Genomic DNA, 27,869 nt, shown 5'->3' on the forward strand with positions numbered 1-27,869 from the left:
CTATGGAAGTCAGTAGTTACAGGTTTTTTAATATTTAGGAAAATGTCTTCCTTTGTGTTCAACAGAATAAGGAAACCCATAAAGGTTTGAAACCACAAGAGGGTGAAAGTAAATATTGAGTAAATTTTCGATTTTGGTTGGACTATTTCTAAAGTGGAGACTTTGATTCTGTTATCATTCACACACATTTACTTCTTTAAAATCTGTATGAGTTTCTTTATTCCTTTTATACACATAAGACGATATTCTGAAGAAAGCTGGAAACTTGTAAACATTGGCTTCCATAGTATTTGCTTTTTTTCCTAGAAGTCATTGGTTACAGGTACTGACTGACAAAGTCCAGAGTTTGGCTCCTATACGTGAGCTCAGTTGTCCCATTTTTGACTCATTAATTGTAAAAATAACCGTTAGAAGAAGGCCTTTAAAACAAACACAATTTTTTATTATTCAAACGGACAAATTCTAACAGAGGAAAGCTGAAGGAGCTGGCCAGTTTTTATTTGCCTATAGGCTACTGTTTTTAATAATAATAATAATAATACCTTTTATTTTTAGGCGCCTTTCAAAGCACTCAAGGACACCTTACAGCAGATTACAAGCACATCATAAAAATGCAAGCAGTAAAAATGACAATCAGCATATTTAAACCAGCAAATCATTAAAAGCTATCCTAAACAAAAACGTCTTTATCTGAGATTTAAAATTGGAAATAGAGTCCATCTGGCGAATGTGCAAAGGCAGGGAATTCCATAACTTTGGTGCTGTACAACTAAAAGCCCTGCCTCCAAATGACTTCATCCTAAAGTGTGGGACAGATAACAGTTCAGCAGAAGATGATCTCAGTGAGCGTGAAGGAGTGTACAATTGAAGAAGATCAGAAAGATAGTGAGGGGCCAGGTTATGAAGAGCTTTGTATGTTAAGAGGAGGATTTTGTATTGTATACGATAGTGAACAGGAAGCCAGTGCAGGTGAAAGAGAATTGGAGTTATGTGATCAGAAGTACGCGAGCAGGTAACTATCCTAGCCGCTGAATTCTGAATCAACTGTAGTTTATGAATTTGTTTATCAGGAATACCAGAGAGAAGCGAGTTACAGTAATCAATCCGTGATGTAACCAAAGCATGAACAAGCACTTCAGTACTTTGTTGAGATAGTGAAGGGCGAAGTCTTGCAATGTTACGCAAATGAAAAAAGGCAGAACGTGAGATATTACTAATTTGAGAACTAAATGAGAGCATGCCATCCAGTATAACCCCAAGACTTTTCACTTGGGTTGAGAAATTGACTGGGGAGTTATCAACAAACAGGGTAAAAGATTGAGCTTTGGATAAAACAGATTTTGAGCCAACCAAGAGGGCTTCGGTTTTACTGGCATTTAACTTTAAGAAATTATTAGTCATCCATGTATTAATCTCATTTAGACATTTGGTAAGGTCAGAAGGGGGGTGCGATGTTGTAGGTTTTGTGGAGATATAAACTTGTGTATCGTCTGCATAAAAATGAAAATGTATGCCAAAAGAACGAAATATATGACCTAAAGGTAGGATATAAATAATAAATAAAAGTGGCCCCAATACTGACCCTTGAGGAACACCATGAAGGACTGAAACAGGATCAGAGCGTCTATTCTTTATCTGCACAAACTGTTTTCTGTCACTTAAATAGGAAGAGAACCAGCAGAGTGCGTTGTCAGCTATTCCTATAGAAGCCAGTCTTTCCAATAATAGTGAATGACTAATAGTATCAAAAGCCGCAGTAATATCTAAAAGAATAAGTATAGACAGGTAACCAGAATCAGCAGCTAAAAGAAGATCATTTACAACCTTAGTGAGGGCTGTTTCTGTGCTGTGTTTAGGGCGAAACCCAGATTGAAAGTGCTCATAGATGTTATTAGTAAGCAGATGTGAGTGAAGTTGAGCTGCTACTGTTCTTTCCAGTATTTTTGAAACAAACGGAAGGTTGGCAATTGGCCTAAAATTGTTTAGGTCATTAGTATCAGCCCCGGTCTTTTTGAGTATTGGAGTGATAGAGGCCATTTTTAAAGATGAAGGAACAGTAGCAGTTGATAGTAAAAAACAAATTTTAACAGATTCCTAATTGTTCTTTTTTTATTAAACAATGGATAATATTTAATTATTATTTTTAAATGCTCTCATAGCATTATTTTTAAAAACTGTAATAACCTATACTTCATAGTAAAATAGTAGGCCTATTGTAAGCACTTTGACAAAACTGTGGGAAATATTTTTGGTACATCAAAAAGTGTGGCCACCGTCCGATAAGCGAATCCAGCAAAGCTTAGTGCTTAAATATTGCTGATGTGCAGTATTTAAACCTCATAATTAAATAGAAAGTAAGGGGAAATAACTGCAAAAAAAACAAAAAAAGACTTGCTTGTAGTGAGTATTTTTGAGTAGGTTTTTGTTTTTAATTGTACTATCTCTTTAAGTGGAGATTCTGTGACTTTTTCATTATTTACTCACCCTTCACTTGTTCATTTCTTACACATTCTGCTAAATATTAAATTGTGTTGATAATATGTGTTGGAGATGATGAGTAAATAGTGACAGAATATTCATTTTTAGATGAACTATTCTTTTAGATAACAAAACAAAATATTTATATTCAAACATTAACATTTTTATTAAATTATAATTAAAATGTTTAATTATAATTATAATAGAAATTATATATTTTTAGCAGAATTCTATTTATTATTAACTTTTAAATGAATGGAATTAAATAACTATTAGAGACACGATGGATCAATGGTTTTGCAATTAATAAACATCGGCAGGTCAGTTTATACATTATTCATTATATTATATTTAAAGTTTTATTATCAATGTGTTTATTAATTAGCAGAATGAATAATATTATTCTATAGTAAATCTTGCATTGGATTTGCTATGTGTATACATAAAAATAAATGAGCAAATAACAAATAAATATAATTTGAAATGATTTAAGAATAGTTCAGTAGTAATTAAAATGGAAACGTAGCACTAATTTTAATAGCTGAATGAAAGTATTGACCTATTTATTTACATTATTAGGTTTATTCATTTGAACTAAAACCCTTATAATTCCCAAAATGAACTGTAAAAATAAATAGACACATACAGTAAATAAATATATAACATTGTATCAGGTTATAAAATGAGTTGCATTCCAATATTGTATTACTTGTAATTGCTCAAAAAATGTATAATTAAATAATAATAATAATAATAATAATAATAATAATAATGTGTATGGATGTTTCCCAGTGGTGGGTTGCAGCTAGAAGGGCATTTACTGTGCAAAACATATGCTGGATAAGTTGGTGGTTCATTCCGCTGTGGTGACCCCTGATTAATAAAGGTATTAAGCCGAAAAGAAAATTAATGAATAAATAAAATAAAAATAAAATAAAATAAAATAAATAAAATAAAATAAAATAAATAAAATAAAATAAAATAAAATAAAATAAAATAAAATAAAATAAAATAAAATAAAATAACAAGCTCCATCTGAGCAGTAAAGAGAAAAGAGATACTGTGTGGGGGTCATGTGCAAACCACACTTACATTTAGCAATATAACAAATAATATAGCAATAACAATGCACATAATAATCAGCTCAAACCATTATAAGCAATTAACAAAGCTTACTGCTGCATGAACAGAAATGGTTTAAATGAGCCGGATGCAACATATAAATAAATATTAAACACCAACGCACTAAAAAATCATCACCTAAATAGCCTTGTGCGGTGTGCATTCAGTCCTCTTAGTTCTGCTTTAATGTGATGTGCTGGACTTTTCGAATTAAACTGAAATGGTGCTAAACTAAAGATACAAATGGTAATAAGCCTATATGTGTTGTGGTTTGATGTCTGAATGAATCATGCTGAAAATAAGGGAAATGCAAAATTGAAGAGTTAAATTGCTGTGCAAGAAATAACCACCGCAAAATAAATGTGAAATAAAGGCGAGAGTTTCAGAAGGACGGGTTTCTCAGAATTACAAGGGTCTTTATGCGTCTCTTCCAGGAAACAAACGTGCTGAGATCGAACTCAATAATGCTGACACGAGAAAATCGTATTTAGGTTACGGAATAGTTATGAGCATTCTCAGTTGATTGAATATATTATGTTAATTGCAAAAAATAAATCTAAAATGTTACATATAAATATGCAAATGAGGCATTATTTCATATCAAAATTTAAGTATGAGCTCATTTGCAACTTGAACATTGGATGAAGTCATGTCTTACAGACAGTGTTAGAGTGAAAGGTTTTACAAAAGGGGTTTTGGAAATCCTTTTTTAATCATTCGGAAAATTACTGCAATCAGACATTAATAAATCAATTTTTACATTTTGTAGAATAAATTTATATAGACAAATTATGTATGAACAAATCCCTCTGTAAACCCCCTTAGAAAGCAGAAATGGAGATTTATTGCTCATAGGCTCATTTAAAAAAAATCCCTTTAAAAAATATGTGTTGTAAATGAAATATACACTCACCGGCCACTTTATTAGATACACCTTACTAGTACCAGGTTGGACCCACTTTTCCCTTTAGAACAGCCTTAATCCTTCATGGCATAGATTCAACAAGGTACTGGAAATACTCCTTAGAGATTTTGGTCCATATTGACATGATAGCATCACACAGCTGCTGCAGATTTTGCTGCACATCCAGGATGTGAATCTCCTGTTCCACCACATCCCACCCAAAGCTGCTCTATTAGATTCAGATCTGGTTACTGTGGAGGCCATTTGAGTACAGTGAATGCATTGTCATGTTCAAGAAACCAGTCTGAGATGATTAATTATGACATGGCGCACATCATGCGCACATTGACATGATGACATGGTACACTGTAGACATAAAGGGATAAACATGGTAAGTAACAATACTCAGGCTGTGGCGTTGACACAGTGCTGCTCAATTAGTACTAATGGGCCCAAAGTGTGCCAAGAAAATATCCCCTACACCATTACACCACCAGCAGCAGCCGGAACTATTGATACAGGGCAGGATGGATCCATGCTTTCATGTTATTGACGCCAAATTCTGACCTGACCATCTGAATGTCACAGCAGCAATCGAGACTCATCAGACAAGGCAAAGTTTTTTCAATCTTCTATTTTAAAATTTTGGTGAGCTTGTGTGAATTCCTGTACTTAGCTGATAGGAGATGGCATGCAGTGTGGTCTTCTGCTGCTGTTGTCCATCTGCCTCAAGGTTGATCGTTTTGTGTGTTCAGAGATGCTCTTCTGCATACCTCAGTTGTAACAAGTGGTTATTTGAGGGTTGAGCGTGAAAATCCCAATAGATTAGCAGGTTCTGAAATACTCAGACCAGCCCGTCTGGCACCAACAATCATGCCATGTACAAAGTCAACTCAACTCAACTCACTTTATTTCTAAAGCACTTTCACAAATCACATTGATTACCAAAGTGCTGTATATAAAACACATAAAACGCATGTAAAATATACATAAAACCAAAACACATGAACTCACATCACATGACTAAAAGCTAAAGAAAATAAGTGTGTTTTCAGTGACCTCTGAAAAGACTCAAAAGATTGAGCTGTTCTTAAAGAAATTGGAAGATCGCTCCAGAGTCTTGGAGCTGCTACCGAGAAAGCTCTATTACCTCGACATTTTAAGCGTGATCTAGGAACTTGCAAATAGAGACGATCCATAGAGCGAAGAGATCTCACAGGTTGGTGCATAATAATTAGCTTAGAAATATACTCAGGGGCCAGGCCATGGAGGGATTTAAAAACATACAACAGAACTTCGTACTGAATTCTAAACTGGATTGGCAGCCAGTGTAGAGAAACTAGTACAGGTGTATTGTGTTCTCGTTTTTTTGTGCCTGTTAAAAGCCTGGCAGCTGCGTTCTGGACTAGCTGCAGTCGCGAGAGAGAGGCCTGACTCACACCCAGATACAATGTGTTGCAATAGTCTAGACGAGAAGAGATAAAAGCATGAACAACCTTCTCCAAATCACTGAAAGAGAGGACAGACTTCAGCTTTGCAACATATCTAAAATAGGAAAACTATTTTTGACAACCACATTAATTTGCTGATTAAATTTTAGCTCAGAGTCAAAGATGACACCAAGACTCTTTACAGAGGAATGTATTTTCGTAGGAAGCAATGACAGATTTCCATTAGAATCCGAACCTTTTGGCCAAAAACAATGAATTCGCACTTGTCGTCATTCAGTTGGCGAAAGTTATTTGCCAACCAACACTTCACATCAGCCAAACAATTAAGCAAAGCCTGAAGGGAGGATTGATCCCTAGATTTTATAGGGAAGTAGATTTGAGGGTCATCAGCATATAGATGGTAATTTATGCCATGCTTTCCAAAAAAATTTCCTAACGGAAGTAAGTAAAGGGAGAACAAAACAGGACCCAGTATTGAGCCTTGCGGAACCCCACACATTAATTGCATGACAGATGAAGAGGAGTTGCCCAAACTGACTGATATAGTTCTATCCTTTAGATATGAGGAGAACCAATCTAAGGCCAGACCCTGGATACCAGCGTGTTCTCTAAGCCGATCAGTGAGAATGACATGATCCACAGTATCAAAAGCAGCAGTGAGATCTTAAATCACCTTTCATCCTCATTCTGATCCTCGGCTTAAACTGCAGCAGATTGTCTTGACCATGTCTACGTGCCAAAATGCATTGAGTTGCTGCCATGTGATTGGCTGATTGGAAATTTGGGTTAACGAGCAGTTGGACAGATCTACCTAATAAAGTGGCTGGGGTGTGTAGACACAGCTTAATTGATAAAGTGCACCAAAAGAAACAAATGCGTGTTACAGATGTTCTCTTTAAATCTGACAAAAACACTTTTATAAAAGCATTATGTATAACAAAAAAGCCCAAAATCTCAAAATTGACAGGTCTATAAAAACAGGTTTTGCCTGAAGTGTCTTGACTTAAGCTAATTCTTCTATTCTATACTATATACTTTGATTTTATTTGCAATTTTAATAGTGCATTAGATGCCTAAAGCTGAAAAACCTGGAAGGCAGACAAAGTGAGTCAAATGAAGGTCACATAGTACATTGATTACTAAGCACTTCAAAAGCTAAATGAATCACACCTTACACTTAGAAACCAAGTCAACATTTCACACAGTATCTGAGGGTTTTTTACCTCGCATAGAAATCTAATTTATGACAAAATATGCAAATTACATTAATGACAAGTTCATATTTGAACAAACATTTTTTGCATATATAAAATATGTCATATATTTTTTAAATATAGCAAAATGATTGTTTATCTTTTCCCAAATTATGTATAAAAGAGCAAGGAACATTTCACAGTATTTCCTATACTATTTTTTTTCTTCTTGAGAAAGTCATATTTGTTTTATTTCTGCTGGAATTTTGGCTAGTTTTTAAATTGTTTAAAAAACATTTAAGGTTAAATTATATTGCTAATAATACTGACCTTAAAATGGTTTTTAAAAAATGTAAACTACTTTTATTCTAGCTGAAATAAAGCCAATATGAGTTTCTCTAGAAGAAAAAACATTATGGAAAATACTGTAATAAAATCCTTGCTGTGTTAATCATTGTTTGGGAAATATTTGAAATAAAATCACACGAGGGTTAATAGTTTTGCTCTCAACTGTGTATATATATATATATTTCAAATTCCAATAATTAAAAAAATGAAACAGCCATTTTAGCAACATTTCAAATATATATTGCATCTATGACATAAATATTACATTTTAAATCCAGATATTAACTCATATATATTTTCATCAGATTTCTGTGTGGGATGTTATATCTGATTTTCATTACACTATTAAATTATAGCATTGGGCTTTTCAGAATCAATCTGGTGTTTCGCTTTAGTTAATCATGATTATTGCTAAAACAAATAGATTGTCTGTGACCTCTTTATGTGACATACATGTGCACCTGAAAATTTCTTGCATGCCATTTACTGAAGATAAGGATGAGGGTACACAGTGTATAACAAACCACACACCAAAACTGCTAAACTAACAGATCTAGATCATTATCTGATTGTGCAAATTTGCTCCGTTGCATCACCTTCATCTTACATCTTAAACAGAATTTCCATTGTTTCGAGAAGAGCCATCAAATTAGCAAAGAGCTTTCCATAAATCTGCTGTAAAGAGACGGACAGACAGATAGAAAAGATAGATAGATAGATAGATAGATAGATAGATAGATAGATAGATAGATAGATAGATAGATAGATAGATAGATAGATAGATAGATAGATAGATAGATAGATAGATAGATAGATAGATCGGTGGGTGGGTGGATGGATGGATAGATAGATAGATAGATAGATAGATAGATAGATAGATAGATAGATAGATAGATAGATAGATAGATAGATAGATAGATAGATAGATAGATAGATAGATAGATAGATAGATAGATAGATAGATAGATAGATAGATAGATAGATAGATAGATAGATAGATAAATAGATAGATAGATAGATAGACAGACAGACAGACACTCAAAAAGTTAATTATTTTGCTGCTAGTTAAAATTTCTTATTCAAAATCAGCTGAAACACAATTCTTGAGATATTTTAGAAACAACTTATTTGTTTTATGTTCAGTCTACTTCAGTTTGTTAAGTTAACTTAACTTAATAGATTTGTATTGGGACAGCGTAAATGAATTGTGTGGAACTCTACATTGTTTATAGTGCAGACAGACAGATGGATGGACGGACTCTAAAAGTGTACTTTTGGAAAAGGTAGAGTCAGACTGTAAAAAATGCTGGGTTCCACAAATTTTCTTTGTGTTGTCCCAACACAAATTAAGCTAACTTAATTGTTTTTACAAATTTAAGTAGATTAAATGTATACTATAAATGTATACTATAAATTATAAAGCTGCCCCCCCCCAAAAAAAAAAAAAAAAAAAACTCATAAGTTCAGCTTGCTTTAATCAAGTAGTTTTAACAAGCAGTAATAATAATTTTTGAGTGTACTGCCCCAGTGACATTTCTGATTTCTTAAAAAGAAAAACTGAAACTGAAAAACTGAAATGTCACATGGTCCTAAGTTTTCAGACCCTTTGCTCAGTATTAAGTAGAAGCACCCTCTTGATCTAATACAGCCAGAAGTCTTTAGTAGAAAGCAGCAAGTTTTTCACACCTGGATTTGGGGATCCTCTCCATTTCTGTCAGGTTGGATGGTAAATGTTGGTGGACAGCCATTTTTAGGTCCAGAGATGCTCAATTGGGTCTAAATCGGCGCTCTTGCTGGGCCATTCAAGAACACCAGTCACAAAGTTGTTGTGAAGCCACTCCATTATTTTAGCTTATTTAATGTGCTTAGGGTCATTGTCTTGTTGGAAGGTAAACCTTCAGCTCAGTCTGAGGTCCTGAGCACTCTGAAGAAGATTTTTGTCCAGGATATTCCTGCACTTGGCCACATTCAACTTTCTCTTGATTGCAACCAGTTGTCCTGTCTCTGCAGCTTAAAAACACCCCCACAGCCTGATGCAGCCACTATACCATGCTTCACCGTTGGGACTGTATTGGACGGGTGATGAGCAGTGCCTGTTTTTTTTCCACACACACCACTTAATTTTAAGGCTTAAAAGTTATATCTTGGTCTCAGACCAGAGACTCCTTCAGGTGTTTTTTTTAGCAAACTCCATGCAGACTTTCATTTGTCTTGCAACGAGGAGAGGCTTCTGTAGGGCCACTCTGCCATAAAGCCCTGACTAGTGGACTGCAGTGATGATTGACTTTTTACAACTTTCTCCCATCTCCCGACTGCATCTCTGGAGCTCAGACACAGTGATCTTTGGGTTCTTCTTCACCTCTCTCTTCCTTTACCTCTCTAAGGATCTTCTCCCCAGATATCTCAGTTTGGCTGGACGGCCAGCTCTAGGAAGGGTTTAGGTCATCCCAAATGTCTTCCATTTAAGATTTATTGAGGCCACTGTGCTCTTAGGAACTTATTAATGGCCCACTTTACCTGATAAGAATTTTGTCTATAGTGCATGATCTTGAAATGTTTATTGGTATAAACCCCAAAAATAGCACATTATTTAATGATAAATTAGTGATGGCCCACTTTACCTGACAATAAAATGTCTGTACTACTCGATCTTGAAATTTTATAAAACTTGCAAATAATATTTTTTTATCTATAAATTAGTGATGGCTTATTTTATCTGAATAGATATTTGTCTGTAGTGCTCGATCTGTAAATGCTTATAGGTATAAACCCTGCAAATAACACATTATTTAATAATAAATTAGTGATGCTCTACTTTGACGAAGCAGTGGTGCAGTAGGTAGTGCTGTCGCCTCACAGCAAGAAGGTCGCTGGTTCGACCCTCGGCTCAGTTGGCGTTTCTGTGTGGAGTTTGCATGTTCTCCCTGCATTCGAGTGGGTTTCCTCTGGGTGCTCCGGTTTCCCCCACAGTCCAAAGACATGTGGTACAGGTGAATTGGGTAGGCTAAATTGTCTGTAGTGTATGAGTGTCTCTGTGTGAACATGTGTGTTTCCCAGAGATGGGTTGCGGCTGGAAGGGCATCCGCTGTGTAAAAACTTGCTGGATAAGTTGGCGGTTCATTCCACTGTGGCGACCCCAGATTAATAAAGGTACTAAGCCGACAAGAAAATGAATGAATGATGCCCCATTTTACCTGAAAAATAGAAAAAAATGTGTGTTGTCTGCACTGTGCTTTTAGGAACCTTAAGTTCAGCAGATTGCTTTTTGTAACCTTGGCCACAATTCTTTTGTAACATTGCCACAAGTCTGTCTCTGAGCTCTTACGGCAGTTCTTTTGACCTCATGATTCTAATTTGCTCTGACCTACATTGTAAGCTGTAATGTCTTATATAGACAAGTGTGTGGCTTTCCTAATCAAGTCAAATCAGTTTAATCAAACATCTCAAATGAAGCCGTAGAACCATCCCAAGGATGATCCGAAGAAATGGACAGCACCTGAGCAAAATATATGAGAGTCTAAATACTCAGGGTCTGAATACTTAAGACCATGTGATATTTTAGTTTTTCTATTTTAATAAATTAGCAAAATGTCTTGGGGTGCTGGGGTACATTAATGAGGAAAGAAATTATATGAACAAATATTTAAATAAGTGATTTAAGCAAATGGCTTATAATGCATTAAATGCATTATAATAAAAAGTGAAAAATGTAAGGGGGTCTGAATACTAGAGATAGACAGACAGACAGACAGACAGACAGACAGACCCACCCTAAAAGTGTACTTTTCGAAAAGGTACTGCCCCAGTGACCTCTTTTGTACTTTTATCTTTGGCAGTGTACCATTGTGGACTGCAAATTTCCAATCTGGTTAAGTATTTGCATGCAGCAGGTGTACCATTGGAAAGTGGTTTGAGATTCCACGTTCAGTGGCCTGATTTAAGGGGTTTTGCACACCTCTGTCCTACCCACTTTAAGTCTGCTTTACAAGTTGCTTTAAAATGGGTTGTAGCTTTTATATATTATTTTAAAAATGTGATTGTTTGTAGAGAAACTACATCGATTTTATTAGTTTAAATGTATATATATTGTCTCTATTGGTTAGTGGACGTTGTCATTTGCCGTGTGCAAAATAATCAATCAGTGTAGAAGTGCTGCTCATCCTGTTTTTTGTATCTGTTCCTACCCCTTTTCATTCAAACCCAACGTGATCGTTTTAATAAATTGCTTATTTACTGGATAATAATATTGAAAATATTGACAATTATAAATATTGGGCTTATTGTCTTTAGAGAGTTGGCTTAAATCGCTCTTTCTTTTTCTTTTCTTTTCCGTTTTCACTGCGCGCTTTTCAGTGCGCGCGCGTCCTGCAGCTTAATTTTCCAGTACAAGTCACGATATGATGTTAAGTTGCCGAGATACACGATGGCTTGTTAGGTTATAATGTTTATATGTCATATATTTTTTCATATACTTTAAAAGAATCTAAGGCTTGTTATATTCAAAAGTGCCAACGTTATGCTTCAGAGAGCGTGCGCGCGCGTCATGATTAATGCGCTGCTTTATTTTATCACACGAATGCTCAGGTGATGCTTTTGTGAAATGTTGTGCATTTCTATAAGACTTCATAGTTTTAGAGCGCGCGCATCCTGCTGTTTCATTTTCCCGCACGTCCTGTGTTTAGAATTTACCAAGTGCCAATAAATGAATGCAGCATTGAGCTTCTTGTAGACTAAACAATACATCGCTACAAATACATTTACAAATAAACTTAATAAACTTTTCATTTTCAAATGCTGAGTCAGGCGGAAATTGTCACCTCATCAGTTTACCGTATATGGAAAATATGATTTACAGTCATTGGGACGGATGAAGCAGAAACTTTCATTCTACAGTAAATGGAACGAAACCATAGCATAGTAAAGTGCATGGATTAATGTGAGCATATGCATATAAAATGGCATACAAGTTCATGTTTGGATTTCACAAACCATATGCAAAATATATTTCAAAACATTGCACAAATGTCCATTTACACATATTTATTTAACCATTAAAAATACACAGTTTATTAAAGATAATGCAGGTAAGCACATCATGCATTTTTAAATATAAGGCTTGAAAAAATAGATAAAAAGGTAAAATAAAAACAAAATAAAGGCTTGTAAAAAAAAAAACAGGTCAGGTCAGGTCAACCAAAACATCTTGATGATCAAGACTTTTGGGGAAAAATTGTTGAGACTGAAGTGTAACTTTCGGAAGGCGTGTTTCTTATTATGTGTGGTGTAACACCAAATTTCAGAAATAGAACATCATACCAACAGTAAAATGTGGTGGTGGTTGTGTGACGGTCTGCAGCTGTATAGTTGCTTTAGGACCTGGACAACTTGCTGTGATAAATGGAGCCATGAATTCTGCTGTTTACCAAAATATCCTGAAGGAGAATGTCCGGCAATCTGTTAGTGACCTCGAGCTGAAGCGAACTTGGGTTCTGCAGCATGACCAGGGTTGGGCCAAAATACATTGAAATGTATTTTAAAACAAAATACCAAATAGCTTAAATTTAAATGTATCAAAATGAAGAACAAAATACAACAGCCACAACATGTATCAAAATAAAATACTGTATTTTGCATTTAAAAAATACTACAGAATAGCATGACATATCAGAATGGGGCATATGTGTGAATGGTTCTCAAAAGATGAGCGACTGGATTATTGGAATTATGGGAATTTTAGATGGCTGGACTGGTAGAGGTAAATAGAGTTCAGGAGGATTCAGGTGGATTTTCATACACTTGAGGTATTATCGGTGTCAAAATGAAAAGAATTGACTTTGAATGAATGATTTTCATGTGACTTAAAGGTTCATTTATAGGTTATATTCCATGAAGTGCGCTAGTGATGCAAATATGTGCTATATCAGTTTTATGTTCATATTATTTTTTGTTCACAGAATTTTTCATAAATCTTGTATTTTGAAACTAAACTCTTCAATACTCAATGTGAAAACATGATTTCTGATGAAAACATGATTTATGTTCTTACAAGTAAACTCTTTATATATAAACTGCTCCTGCTGTATAATCTGTCGGGAATTTTTGATTATTAAATATTTGTCTTTCATATGTTGTGTCATCTTAAGGCATACTTCTTTCCTATTTGTTAACTATAGTATTGCAAGTATAGTATTGTAGAAATTGCCCATGTAGAACAGCAGTGCTTCCGGAAAGTATTCAAAGCGCTTCACTTTTTCCACATTTTTTTATGTTACAGCTTTTTTTCCAAAATGGATCAAATTAATTTACTTCCTCACAATTCTACATAAAATTCCCCATAATGACAATATGGATAAAGCTGTTGTGAAATTGTTGCAAATTTATTACAAATAAAAAACCCTGAAAAATCATGTGTACATAAGTATTTACAGCCTTTGTTGTGAAGATCTAAATTGAGCTTAGGTACATTCAGGTACATTCCACAGATCATTCCTGAGATGTTTTAGCAGCTTAATTGGAGTTCACCTGTGGTAGATTCAGTTGATTGGACATGATTTGAAAAGGCATACACCTGTCTATATAAGGTACCAGGGTTGACAGTGCGTATCAAAGCACAAACCAAGCATGAGGACAAAGGAATTGTCTGTAGACCTCCGAGACAGGATTGTCTCGAGGCACAAGGCTGGGGAAGGTTACAGAAACATTTTTGCTGCTCTGAAAGTTCCAATGAGCACAGCGGCCTCTATTATCTGTAAGTGAAAGATGTTTGGAACCACCAGGACTCCTCCTAGAGCTGGCCGGTCATCTAAGCTGAGTAGTCGGAGAAGAAGGCCTATAGTGAGGGAGGTGTTCAATAACTCGATGGTCACTCTGTCTGAGCTCCAGCGTTCGTCTGTGGAGAGAGGAGAACCTTACAGAAGGACAACCATCTGTGCAGGAATCCACCAATCAGGCCTGTGTGGTAGAGTGGCCAGTTAGAAGCAACTCACCACCTTGAATTTGCCAAAAGGCATCTGGAGGACTTTCAGACCATAAAAAAACAAAATTCTCTGGTCTAATGAAATTAATATTAAACTCTTTAGAGTGCCAGGGGTTAAATTTGGAGAAAACCAAGCACCATTTATCACCAGGCTAGTAGCATCCCTACAGTGAAGCATGGTGGTGTCAGCATCATACTGTGGGGATGTTTTTCAGCAGCAAGAACTGGAAGACTAGTCAGGATAGAGGGAAAGATGAATGCAGCAATGTACAGCAATGTACAGAGACATCCTTAATGAAAACCTGCTTCAGAGTGCTCTTGACCTCAGACTGGGGCGACGATTCATCTTCCAGAAGGACAAAAACCCACCAAAATATCAATGGAGTGGCTTCACAATAACTCTGTGAATGACCTTGAGTGGCCCAGCCAGAGCCCAGAACTAAATCTTATTGAACATCTCTGGAGAGATCTGAAAATGGCTGTACACCGTCACTTCCCATCCAACCTGATAGTGCTTGAGAGGTACTGCAAAGATGAATGGGCAGAAATTCTCAAAGACAGGTGAGCCAAGCTTGTGGCATCATATTGAAAAAGACTTGAGGCTGTAATTGCTGCCAAAGGAGCATCAGCAAAGTATTGAGCAAAGGCTGTGAATACTTATGTACATGTGATTTTTTATTTTTAATACATTTGCAACAGTTTCAAACATTTCCACATTGTCATTATGGGGTATTGTTGTGTAGAAAGTTGAGGAAATAAATGAATTTAATCCATTTTGTAATAAGGCTGTAACATAATAAAAGTGGAAAAAAGTGAAGTGCTATGAATACTTTCCGGATGCACTGTATGTAGGACTTAGTTTGTTTAAGTGACAAATATTTGGCATCAGCAATCCATCCAAAACTACTAAAACTTGTACAGAATACTCTTTCTTCCATGATTTGTTTTCATTTCTTCTTTAAATGGAAGAGTTAATAACATCCAAAGCACCAATCAGAGGGTGCTTTTTTTATTATGGCATCATGCAGACCAGGGGTTCTCAAACTCGGTTCTGGAGGTCTGGTGTCCTGCAGGTTTTAGCTCCAACTTGCCTCAACACACCTGCAAGGATGTTTCTAGAATAAGAGCTTGATTAGCTAGCCCATGTGCGTCTGACAGGGGTTAAAGCTAAAGTCTGCAGGACACCAGACCTCTAGGACCGAGATTGAGAACCCCTGATATAGACTTTCAAAGTTTTTTACAGTACTTTAAAAATACAAAAATACAAGACTCTTAAGTATTTTGATACAAAATATTAAGCCATTTTCATCAACCTTGTCACATACAAATTGCAAAATACTGTTTTGTATTTAAAAAATATTTAAAATACATGTAACATAAATACTCCCCATCTCTGAGCATGGCAATTATCCAAAGCACAGCAGCAACCTATGAATTGCTGAAAAAACAAAACAAAATGAAGACTTTGGAGTGGCCTAGTCAAAGTCCTGACCCGAATCCAATTGAGATCTCTTGCTTTGAAAACCCTTAAATGTGACTGAATTACAATTGCAAGTTGTTTAAAACACTTGATTGCAGTTGTTACTGCTAAGTGTAGCCCAAACAGTTATTAGATACAGGGGTTAAACACTTTTTCACACAGGGCTATAAAGTTTTGTATATTATTTTCCCTTAATAGTCAAAAGCTTCATTTCAAAACTGCATGATGTGTGTACTTGTGTTATCTTTGACTAATATTTAAATTAGTTTGACGGTCTGAAACATTAAAGTGTGACAAACATGAAAAAACAAGAAGTAACACTTTTTCACACCACTGTGTGTTTTCATATTCACCAATTTATCATGTTTCAATATGGGGTTGTTGCCATTGTAATGCAACAATTGTAGTAATGATATAACCAAATACTGTGGTAATTTTTCTAAATCATCTAAATCATACTACAATACACCACAATACTGTAATAGAAACAAACATATATTACAGCATTTTTATAGGTTTGCAATACAGTATGTAATATATATTGCAAATGACTATATTTTTCCATGTGGGAAGACGCTATGCTGAATTGATTTCTGTTGAACATGTAAAAAAGCATGACTCTGCACTGTACGAGCTGTAAACTGCATCTGCATTTTATCACTTCACCATCTCAGTTTGCAAGAGGAAATAAACCCAAAGTAGAATATGAGTGTGTGGGCCTAATGAAGAGGTGGGGGACTGCAGAATACACTCCTTATCAAACCACAGATCTCGTCTGAAAGCATTTAAAGATGCTTTGCAGTCTCCGACTGTCTCAGACATCAACAGTCATCTACAGTTATCTCACTTTTACATCTGCAAGAGATCACAAATCATGAGGGCTTCATCTGTGTTTCTGCTGCTTGGACTGACGGTCCTTATGGCCTGGACCTCTGAGGCTCAGCGTAAGTCACTGTATTACTGTTGTTATCTGCATTATTATTTGCAAAAAAACTGATGACTCAGTATTTTTTTTTTAAATCATGTTTGTTTGTTTTTTGCAAGTGAACTTTTTAAGATGCATTAAAAATTATAAGTTATAATAGAAAGTATTTTTACTGTTTTTGCAGATGAACGTTCATATTTTTAAAATGGAAACAGACCAAATTTAGTTGCTGATTTTTGGTGTAAAAAATGTTAAAAACAAAAGACTTTTACAGTCAAATCTTGCAGAATATTTACACGTTACTTAAATTAGGAATAAATTAAAATGGTGCTTGTAAAAAAGTCTGCAAAAATATGCATTTTGCTTCATAAAAAAATTCACTGAATCGTACTGAACTTTCGGATGTTCAATTCCTCCGGTTTAACTGTATTTATTAGCTGTCGGTTAATATTACATAAAGGATAAAATACAATAAAATTGACATTAGTTCATGAAAAAAAAGAATATAATTATTGTTAATTTGATCATTTTGTTTATCTTATTACATATGTAGAGTTGAAGTCAGAGTTATTAGACCCCCTGAGTTATTACACCCCCTGTTTATTTTTTGCCCCAATTTCTGTAATACGAAGAGAAAAAACATTCAGCACATTTCTAAACATAATAGTTTCTACAACTGATGTCTAAACTGATTTATTTTATCTTTGTCATGATGACAGTAAATAATATTTGACTAGATATTTTCAAGACACTTCTATGCAGCCTAAAGTGACATTTAAAAGTTTAACTAGGTTAATTAGGTTAACTAGGCAGGTTAGGGTAATTAGGCAAGTTATTGTATAACGATGGTTTGTTTTGTAGACTATTGATAAAAAAAAATTCTTAAAGGGGCTAATAATTTTGTCCTTAAAATGGTGTTTAAAAAATTAAAAGCTAAAAAATAAAAACAAATAAGTCTTTCTCCAGTAAAAAAAAAAAAAAAAAAAAAAAATTTATATATATATATATATATATATATATATATATATATATATATATATATATATATATGTATATATATATATATATATATATATATATATATATCAGATATTTCTAATAATAATAATATTTAATATTATTATGTATTTATGTAATATAATACATATCATTTATTTAATAATATAATAATGTATTTATGTATAAATATAAACTTATATAAACAAATTGACATAAAAATATATTGAAAAACCCTAATATTTTATACATAAATTTATTATGACCATTAAAGTGATGAAATAATAAATATGAAGAAATATTTGTAAATATATATAAAAAAGTGTATATATATATAATTTGGTCACATTGCATTTTAAAAGTGTATTTTTATTACCAACTATGCAGTTGATTCAAATTAGACATTATATAATATAATAAAACATTATTACATTCAATCAATATTAAAAGGTATTATATTTTCTAACCAACAGCTGCAATTCCCGAACCCTGTTGCTTCAATTTCATTGACTTTCCAATCCCAGCCAACAAAGTAGTGAGTGCCGTGAGAACAGTTTCACGCTGTGCTGTTAAAGGCATTGTGTAAGTGTTTCACTGAAAATAATAATTTTTTGTTCTTTTAAAAAAAAAGGTTTATAAATATATAAATATGATTTTGTGTATGCTTTTTCATGAACAAAGTTTGCACTTTCCCCCTCAGGGTTACGACACCTAGAACCCAGTTTTGTGTGAAACCAGATGAAGACTGGATAAAGCCCATAATGGAAAAACAGCAATAAAAACCACAACACAATAATGTGCATATATAATACTGTTTCTGCTTAATGCAACTGTCCTTTATTATTTCTTCTCATTTTTCTTATCTTATTTTTTCAAGTATTTGTTCCTTAATATAACAGAGTTTTTTTCATTTTGTGCTCAATACGTGCAAATAAACAATAAAAAGATTATACCTGATGTCATTTGAATGTGTGCATATTAATATTAATAGTACAGTCTTAATCAATCAGACTTATCAGTGTAACTTACTAATTTATAAAGCAGAAATAAGTGTACAGTCAGAAATGTAAGATCAGAGATATTCAACGTGTGCTTCTAGGTCAAGGGTACTGATTTTGATATTTTAGTTGAATAAGGTTTCATGGCTTAACTAACATGAACAACACTTGTACAGGATTTATTATTAATGATAGTTAAACATTTACTAATGCATCATTAAAATCAAAAGTCATTAACATTAGGTGCATTGTGATCGTGATGTGTGAATGAGAGTTAACATGAACTAACAATGAACAACTTTATTTCCATTAATTAACTTAAACAAAGAATAAATACTGTAATAAATCTACTGTTCATGTTAGTAAATGTTTTAACATGAATACAAGCATATTTAAAATTATTACTGATGATTCTTTCAGCTGTGAACAATGTTTCTGGAAAATACAGATGCATTTTAATTATTAGTCATGGCCCACTTTATGTGAAAAGAAATTTGTCCATAGTGCTCCATCTTGAAATATTTATTAGCATAAACCCAGAAAATAACACATTATTCAATGATAAATTAGTGGTGGCCTACTTTACCTGAAAAAAAATGTGTCTGTAATGCTCCATCAAGTAACACATTATGTAAACTATATTCAAATATTACAGCTACGCCTAAAAGTTACCAAAGTAGCAAACAGAAATAAGTATCTAAATTACCTATTTTTACAAAAATGTGTCCACTTTTCCTGAATTCACCCCATGTTAAATCTGAACCAGGCCCTGATCTAAAATCAACCACAAACAAACAAGTATCAAATATTAGAAATTAATTTAGAGATATCTTCTTTGCACTAAATCAGCCAGAAGATTTGTGTGGGGTTTAATGTGCTGGCAAACTTTTAGTGAGTGTCGATGAATATCGGTGTTTATCAAACCTCAAGTCTGAGTTTCTGTGTAACCTCATGCTAGAACAGTTAAAACAGAAAGCCAAATGTGACTTCAGTTCATATAGAGTTCTGCAAAAACTGACAAACCTTGAGGACCTTCTAAAGGAAATGTGAATTGGGTTTGTGTGGCAAATCGATGGGTTAAAATGCATCCCCGTACTGGTCAAGAGCAACAACATGCTAATCGAGTTGCTAGCATCATGCTAACATAATTATTTTCTGATCATGGCTTGGACTTCCGAGGGTCAAAGTAAGTACTATAATAACAAGCTATTATTAAACTATTCTACAAGCAAAATAGATGCCTACTTAAATATTTTAAAATTAATAAGTAAAGGTTTTTTACCTACAAGGAGTGAGTAAGCTCTCTAATATCGGCCCAATAGAGTAACATTAATCTATTTTGCCCACAAGATCTGTTGTGGATAAAGGCTAAATTATAATCAAACTTGACAACCGAGACAAATATAGACGTTTTGCGTTGTATTTTTTAGCTACAATGTCAAATAAAACAAAGCCAGGAATTAATATAAACCTCTGCATAAACAGATGACAGTTGAGCTGAGTGGTTTGACACAATTCAGCAATCTACACATGTTTGTTGAATAATATGCAATAAACTATGTATCATATTTCTGATAAATAAGATAAATAAAAAACCAAAGATACTATTAAACATACCTTATTCCTCTTCGCGGTGGAGCTGAAAAAATGTATAATCTGTAAATCCTGCATTTTGCATCCTGACACGAGTTTGAACATGTCTCAGTCATTCCTCAGTATTGCATAGTAAATGATCTTAGCCTATCGTTTTCAAAATAAAAGTCCTATATATTCAAGTTAAACTTAAACTTTAATAATAAGGGAGGAAAATGATCTTTGTTTTTTCAAAACAGTGTGGCTTGTCAATTACAGCCTGAAGTGTGCATATTAACGATCCCAGAGCAATATCTCAATCTGTGTTTTGGCTGCTAATCTGGTCTGGTTTATGTATAACCCCAGAAAACATTTGGATGTCTGATTACTGTTGTAAAGAAGTCCCTCCTTCACATCCTGTTATGGTTGAAAAATAGTTCCAAAAAAAAATCCAATCGACTTATTGCACGTCATTTGGCCGTGAATCACATGTCTTTTCTGCACGGTTCGTGCACGTCTAAACATATCATTTGTATGTTAATATGTGTCTCTGATTAATCCAGGCCTAAACATGTATATAAAACAGCCTAGTTCATACCTTTATAATAGGCAGTTAGTTAAGGTTCTTAAAACAAGGGTGGGGGAGGGGGTTTGGATGGTTTGAAAGACTCACCGCTCACTGACAAGCGTCCAGAATTTGTCCCATACATGAGCTCATTTGTCCTATTTTGACCACTATGCCATCATAGATAGTGAAAATAACCCATTAATAAAGGTTTTAAAGTCCCCGTGAACTGGAAGCTGAGATCTGTTTTTCTTTTCTAATGTAATGCCGTTCCTAAAGAAAATACATTTTAAATGAGCAAACAGTGGGCGTGGCTTGTTTTTTCTACCGAGGGCTGATTGGATGTTGTAAAGTAGGCATTCAGAAAGATTGGTTAATGGGTTTTAGAAGAGTAAAGCTGCGGTCACACTAGAGTTTGAAAATGTAAAATTCTGTCATGCGGTGCTGCGAAAAGGGGCAGGATTAAACAAGATAATTAGACATTAAAAAAAGCAAGCGATTGCTCTGTTTTAAACTTTTGTCCAGAGAGGTCATGTTTAAATCCTCGATTGGGCTCAAGCAGACAAGTTATGCGATTTTGCAGGTCAGAGTTCACCAAGCTTGAACTTTGCACTGCATCGACCTGCGAAACTTGACGCATGACCGCGTTTCCGGTTTGACGCATTTGAGTGCATGTAAATGGAAGTCAACAGGGAGAAAAGTCCAGTGTGACAGCAGCTTTATTATAACCTATACAGACACCTCCTCCTCACCATTTCTGCCTGTTGTCAAAACTGACAGTTGCAGGAGCGTAAGCCACGCCCATTACCTCAAAACCACTTAATCTGATAAATTAACTGAAAATAAACAGGAAGTTCATTTTCAGATTTCAATTAAAGATTAGAAGAGCCAACTATTTTTCTCTTAAAGATACACAGATGATTTGTTCACCGCAATGTGAGCTAACAAAATCATTTGATTAGTTTGATTTCTTGGGGACTATAAGACCAAGTGGAATCCTGTTTTGACTGTTGCTTCTTTGTGACTGAGGAAAGATGAATGTGCTGGCCAGTTTGTTATTTGCCTAATAAATGGTAATTGCCTAGTTTTTTTTTCTTTTTTACTTAAATAACCAATAAAACATGCAAATAAAAAAGTTTACATATAAAACCTAAGCATTAAAATACTAAAACTCTATACTTATACAATAGCAAAAAAGCAACCTTGCCTGTCCTCCTCTGCCTGTAAAGTAGGTAAATGTTAGGTAAATGTTATTTTAAAAAAGAGGTTACTTCTTCTTGTGCTTTTTGGTGGACTGGCAAACCAAAAGGTAAATTTCCACCACCTAGTGGTCTGGAGTGAAATACTCTGGCGCTCTCACACGATCATAATGAGACTTGTACAAGATCTTGACAGCACAGTTTTGATCTACATCCAACTCAGACTTAAAGTGGAGCCTGAAGAAATTAATATTTTCTATGTATATATGCTTTAATAATAATAATAATAATAATAATAATAATAATAATAATAATAATCGTATACAAAAAATAAAGTTCCTGATTATTACTATTATTTGGTGGCCTATTCACAAATCACGCAGGGCATTTCCAAGTGTAAGTACACTACCTGACAAAAGTGTTGTTGCCTATCCAAGTTTTAGGAACAACAAATAATAAGTTGACTTCTAGTTGATCATTTGGTATCAGAAGTTTCTAATATGAAAGGCAAAGGCCTCAAGATTACGCTTATTTTACCAAAATAAGTATGATTATGACTTGATTTGTAATTATTTAAATTATTATTTATTATTAATTTAATTAAATTATAACAAATAAGACTTTCTTCAGAAGAACAAACATTATCAGACATACTGTGAAAATTTGATTGCTCTGTTAAACATCAGTTGGGAAATAAAAAAAAATAAAAATAAAAAAAACGGAAAACAATTCAAAGTGGGGCTAATAAATCTGACTTCAAATTTAAATTGAAATACTACAGCTCGACCTAAAATTTTAAAAAAGTTATAACAGGATAAATAAGTGATGGCCTACTTTACCTGAAAATAAGTTTGTCCGTACTGCTCGATCTTTAAATGTTTATAGGTATAAACCATACAAATAACACATTATTTATTTAAAAATTAGTGATGGCTCACTTTACCTAAAAAAAAATTGTCTGTAGGGCTCGATCGTAAAATGTTTTTCTAGGTATAAACCATTCAAATAGCACTTTATATAATGATAAATTAATAACGGCACACTTTACCTGAATAGAAATTTGTCTGTTGTGCTAAATCTTAGGTATAAACTGCAAATAACACTTTAAAAAAAAAAAAAATTAATGGTGGCCCTTTTTACCTGAAGAGAAATTTGTCTGTGGTGCTCGATCTTAAAATCTTTATAGGTAACCATTCAAATAGCACGTTATTTAATGATAAATTAGTGATGGCTCTCTTTACCTGAATAGAAATGTGTTTGTTGTGCTCCATCTTAAAATGTTTATAGGTATAAACTGCAAATACCACATTTTATTTTGATAATTTAGTGATGGCCCACTTTACCTGAAGAGAAATTTGTCTGTAGAGCTCAATCTTAAAATGTTTGTTGGTTTAAACCCTGCAAAAGAACACATTATATAAACTATATTCAAATTGAAATACTCCAGCTCGACCTAAAATTTTACAAAATAACAGAAATACATCTAGGCTGACACATCTTTTAAAAAGTCACCCACTTTACCTGAAGTCACCCTATCTTAAATCCGACCACCAAGCCCTGATCTAGAATCAGCCTTAGTTACAAACAAACATATCTTAAATATTAGCAACTTTTGCACTAAATCAGCCAGAAGATTTGTGTGGGATTTAATGTGCTGGCAAACTTTTAGTGAGCATCAACGAATATCAGTATTTATCAAATCTCAGGTCTGAGTTTCTGTGTAACCTCATGCTAGAACAGTTAAAACAGAAAGCCAAATGTGACTTCAGTTCATACAGAGTTCTGCAAAAACTGACAAACTTTGAGGACGGTGTGTTTATTTCTAAGGTTCAAAGTACTAAATAGTTTATTTATAAAAGTTCACACATTTCTTTGTTTTGTTTCAGATAATCCCCATTTTCCTCATTCCCCAACAGCTCAATTTTCTCCGGGCTCAAAAAGGTATGGTTTTAATATTATAGATTTCCACATTCTACACTACATCATTTTTACAGTGATTAAACAAACATGTTAAATACATTTTTGTAGGGGTTTAACAACTTTGAGCACTTTTTGTGTGAAAACAGACGTGGCTTGGAAAAACAACAAAACGTAGAAGGTCAATGAAATTGAAGCACACATTTTACATCTTTCTTTCTAACTAATTTTGTTTTTAATCTGCCTGCTCATTAATAGAGATAACATGACTGAATCAGCAACCCTCCCCTCATCAACCACACCAGCCTTATCTGTGAGCCAGAAAATGAGCAGTCCGCCCTGCCCATGGATGTCCACCACAACTACCCTTGCCCCTGCCACCACCGCCATCACCACGAGAGCCAAAACCACCACCTTGCCAAAACCTAAACGACAAATTGACAGAAGTTCCATTCCTGGCCGTAAGTTCTGCTGTCATATAATTATAGTTAAGAAAATTGAGCCTGATCTCACAGATGGATGAAAATGACAGATGGATGGATGTAAATGCGGAATGGATGTAAATGACAGATAAATGTAAATGATGAATGGATGGATGGATTTAAATAAGGAATAGATGAATGTAAATGACTGGATGTAAATGATGGATGGATGGATGGATGGATGGATGTACATGACAGGATGTAAATGACAGATAAATTTAAATGATCAATGGATGGATGGATATAAATAAGGGATGGATGAATGTAAATGACAGGATGGAAATGACCAATGGATGGATGGATGAAAAAGACAGATGGATGGATGTAAATGTTGGATGGATGGATGAAAAAGACAGATGGACGGATGAATGGACAAGATGCATAGATGAAAATTCCAGCCTGATCTCACATGGAAACGTAAATATTTTACAATTTGTCAGTTTATTGGCTAATTACAAATTTAGTCATATAAAAAAAAAATGTACGATTTTTAAAAAAGGTGTGACAACAACCCCCACTCCTGAACCCTACCTTCATTGTGGGACAAACTGTACAGCGTAAAATGTACAAATGAGACTGTGCGATTTAGACACTAAATAACAAAAAGTTATGAATTGCAGTGAGATAGCGTTGGATTAATGGACAATGGATGGATGGATGAATGTAAATGACAGATGGATGGAGAAAAATGACTAATGGAGGAAATTGAAGGTTGGATCGATAAAAATGATGGATTAGATTGATGGAAATGACGGATAGATGGACATGACAGATGTATGGATGGATGGATGGGAGGGAATGAATGGATAATATATTAAACAAATCTAAATATATACAAATTTATTGCAAAAAAATTAATTTATTGCAAAAAAATATTTTATTACACTATATTACACATTAATAAATGACACTGTATTATGTCACCAACAGCTGCAGCAGTTCCTATAACCTGTTGCTTTGCCTTCATTGACTTTCCAATACCATACAACAAAATTGTAAGTGCTTTGAGGACAAGTCCCCGCTGTGCTACTAAAGCCATTGTGTAAGTATTTCACTCAACAAGATGTATGTTGAGAACTTGTTTTAAAGATGGCATTGTGTAAGTGTTTCCCTAAAAACAAAAAACATTCTTTTAATTTTATTCTTTAAAATGGCAAATTTTTAAAATAGTTTGTGTATGATTTTCATGAACAAAGTCTGCACTTTCCCCCCTCAGGGTTACGACTCCTAGAACCCAGTTTTGTGTGAAACCAAATGAAGTATGAATAAACATTGTAATGGAAAAACAGCTTCAGAAATGAAACCGCAACACAATACTGTGCACAATATAATACTGTTACTGCTTAATGCAACTGTCCTCTTATTTCTTCAAAATGTATTTTTTCAAATTCTCCTAAACTTTACAGAGTGTTTTGATTTTGTGCTCAATTAATGCAAATAAACAAAAAAACATGTACAGATTATGTCATTTAAATGTGTTCATATTAATATAGTATAGTGCAGTAATCAGACTTATCAGTGTGGTTTATTATTTTATAAAGCAGAAATAAGAGTAAGAAATGTAATATCAGACAGATTCAACGTGCAGCTTCTAGGTAAAGGGGACTGTTTTTGATATTTTAGTTGAATAAGGCTTTATGTATTTACTAACATGAACGATACTTGTACAGGATTTATTATTAATCATAGTTCAACATTTACTAATGCATCATTAAAATACAAAATTCATTAACATTAATTGCATTGTGATCGCGATGTGTGAATGTAAGTTAACATGAACTAACAATGAACAACTTTATTTCCATTAATTAACAAAGAATAAATGTAATAAATGTACTGTTCATGTCATGTTCATGTATTAACATTATACAACCATATTACATTTTTTTAATGATGAGTCTTTTGGCTGTGAACAGTGTTTCTGGAAAATACAGACCCACATGACATGAAAAGAAAAAAAAAAAAAGTCTGTAGAGCTCCCTCTTGAAATGTTTATTGCTATAAATCCAGTAAATAACACATTCTTTGATGGTAAATTAATGGTGGCCCACTTTACCTGATAAGAAATTTGTCTGTAGAGCATGATCTTGAAATGTTATTGGCATAAACCCCGAAAACAGCACATTATTTAATGATAAATTAGTGATGACACTTTACCTCAAAAAGAAATGTCCATAGTGCTCTGCCTTTAAATGTTAATTGGTATAAACCCTGCAAATGCCACGTAATTTAATAAGAAATTAGTGACGGCCTACTTTACCTGAAAATAAATGTGTCTGTAGTGTTTATTCTTTAAATGCTTATTGATATAAACCCTGCAAATAGCACATTATTTAAACATAAATTAGTGTTGGCCCACTTTATCTTAATGAAGAAATTTGTCTGTACTGCTCAATCTTGAAATGTTTATTGGTACCTGCAAATAACACCGTACTTAATGATAAATAGTAGTGTTCCACTCTATCAAAAAAAAAAAAAATAGAAATTTGTCTGTTCTGCTTGATCGTGAAAGGTTTATTGGTATAAAACCTGTAAATAGCACATTATTTAATGATAAATTAGTGACGGGCTACTTTACCTGAAAGTAAATTTGTACTGCTCAATCTTGAAATATTTATGGGTATAAACCCTGCAAATAACACATTATTAAATAATAAATTAGTGTCAGCCTACTTTACCTGAAAAATTGTCTGTACTGTTTGATCTTGAAATGTTTATTGATATAAACCTACAAATAACAAACTATTTAATGAAATTAAAAGAAAAGAAGTTGTGGGAAAAAAAACAATAAAAAAACAATATTTTAAATATTTTAAACTGAAATCTGTTCAAATTTCCTTGACTTTCAAATCCCAGTCAACAAAATATTGAGTGCCGTGAAAAAAAGTTCAAATTGCGCTTTAAATGGCATCATGTGAGTATTTCCCCTAAAAGATATACATATGCTGAGACCTTGTCATAAGCTTCTTTTAAAAGGTAGAACTACAATATAAAAGAATTTGAGCATACATCATTCCTAAAGTTCCCCTCAAGGTTAAAACCCCTAAAACTCAATTTTGTGTGAAACCAGATAAAGACTGGATAAGGCCCATAATGGAGAGAAAACTCCAGAAATGAAAACGCAGCACAAATATAAAAGTCACTGCTTTAAACAAATGTATTTTCTTATTACATTTTTTTTCTCCCTATATTCTCACAAACAACTCAAATGTTAAAATCTAATTTCACAGTCAAAGCTAAAATAAATTCAAATGCACAAAGAT

The 27,869-nt window shown here is 33.8% G+C and overlaps 2 protein-coding genes across 2 annotated transcripts; both read left to right on the forward strand.

Annotated features, from left to right (window-relative positions):
- The first annotated feature begins 16,765 nt into the window (after nt 1–16,765).
- Nucleotides 16,766–18,828, forward strand: ccl33.3 (chemokine (C-C motif) ligand 33, duplicate 3). Its single transcript, NM_001172676.1, has 3 exons — nt 16,766–16,896; nt 18,347–18,455; nt 18,574–18,828. The coding sequence occupies exons 1-3, from the start codon at nt 16,827–16,829 to the stop codon at nt 18,650–18,652; spliced, it is 258 nt and encodes an 85-aa protein (NP_001166147.1). The 5' UTR covers nt 16,766–16,826; the 3' UTR covers nt 18,653–18,828.
- A 5,462-nt stretch (nt 18,829–24,290) lies between these two features.
- On the forward strand, nt 24,291–25,959 carry ccl33.2 (chemokine (C-C motif) ligand 33, duplicate 2). Its single transcript, NM_001128278.2, has 3 exons — nt 24,291–24,585; nt 25,537–25,648; nt 25,823–25,959. The coding sequence occupies exons 1-3, from the start codon at nt 24,390–24,392 to the stop codon at nt 25,869–25,871; spliced, it is 357 nt and encodes a 118-aa protein (NP_001121750.2). The 5' UTR covers nt 24,291–24,389; the 3' UTR covers nt 25,872–25,959.
- Nucleotides 25,960–27,869: the final 1,910 nt, after the last annotated feature.

Source organism: Danio rerio, chromosome 25 (assembly GCF_052040795.2).
Source record: "Danio rerio strain M-AB ecotype USA chromosome 25, GRCz13ab, whole genome shotgun sequence".
Taxonomy (NCBI): domain Eukaryota; kingdom Metazoa; phylum Chordata; class Actinopteri; order Cypriniformes; family Danionidae; genus Danio; species Danio rerio.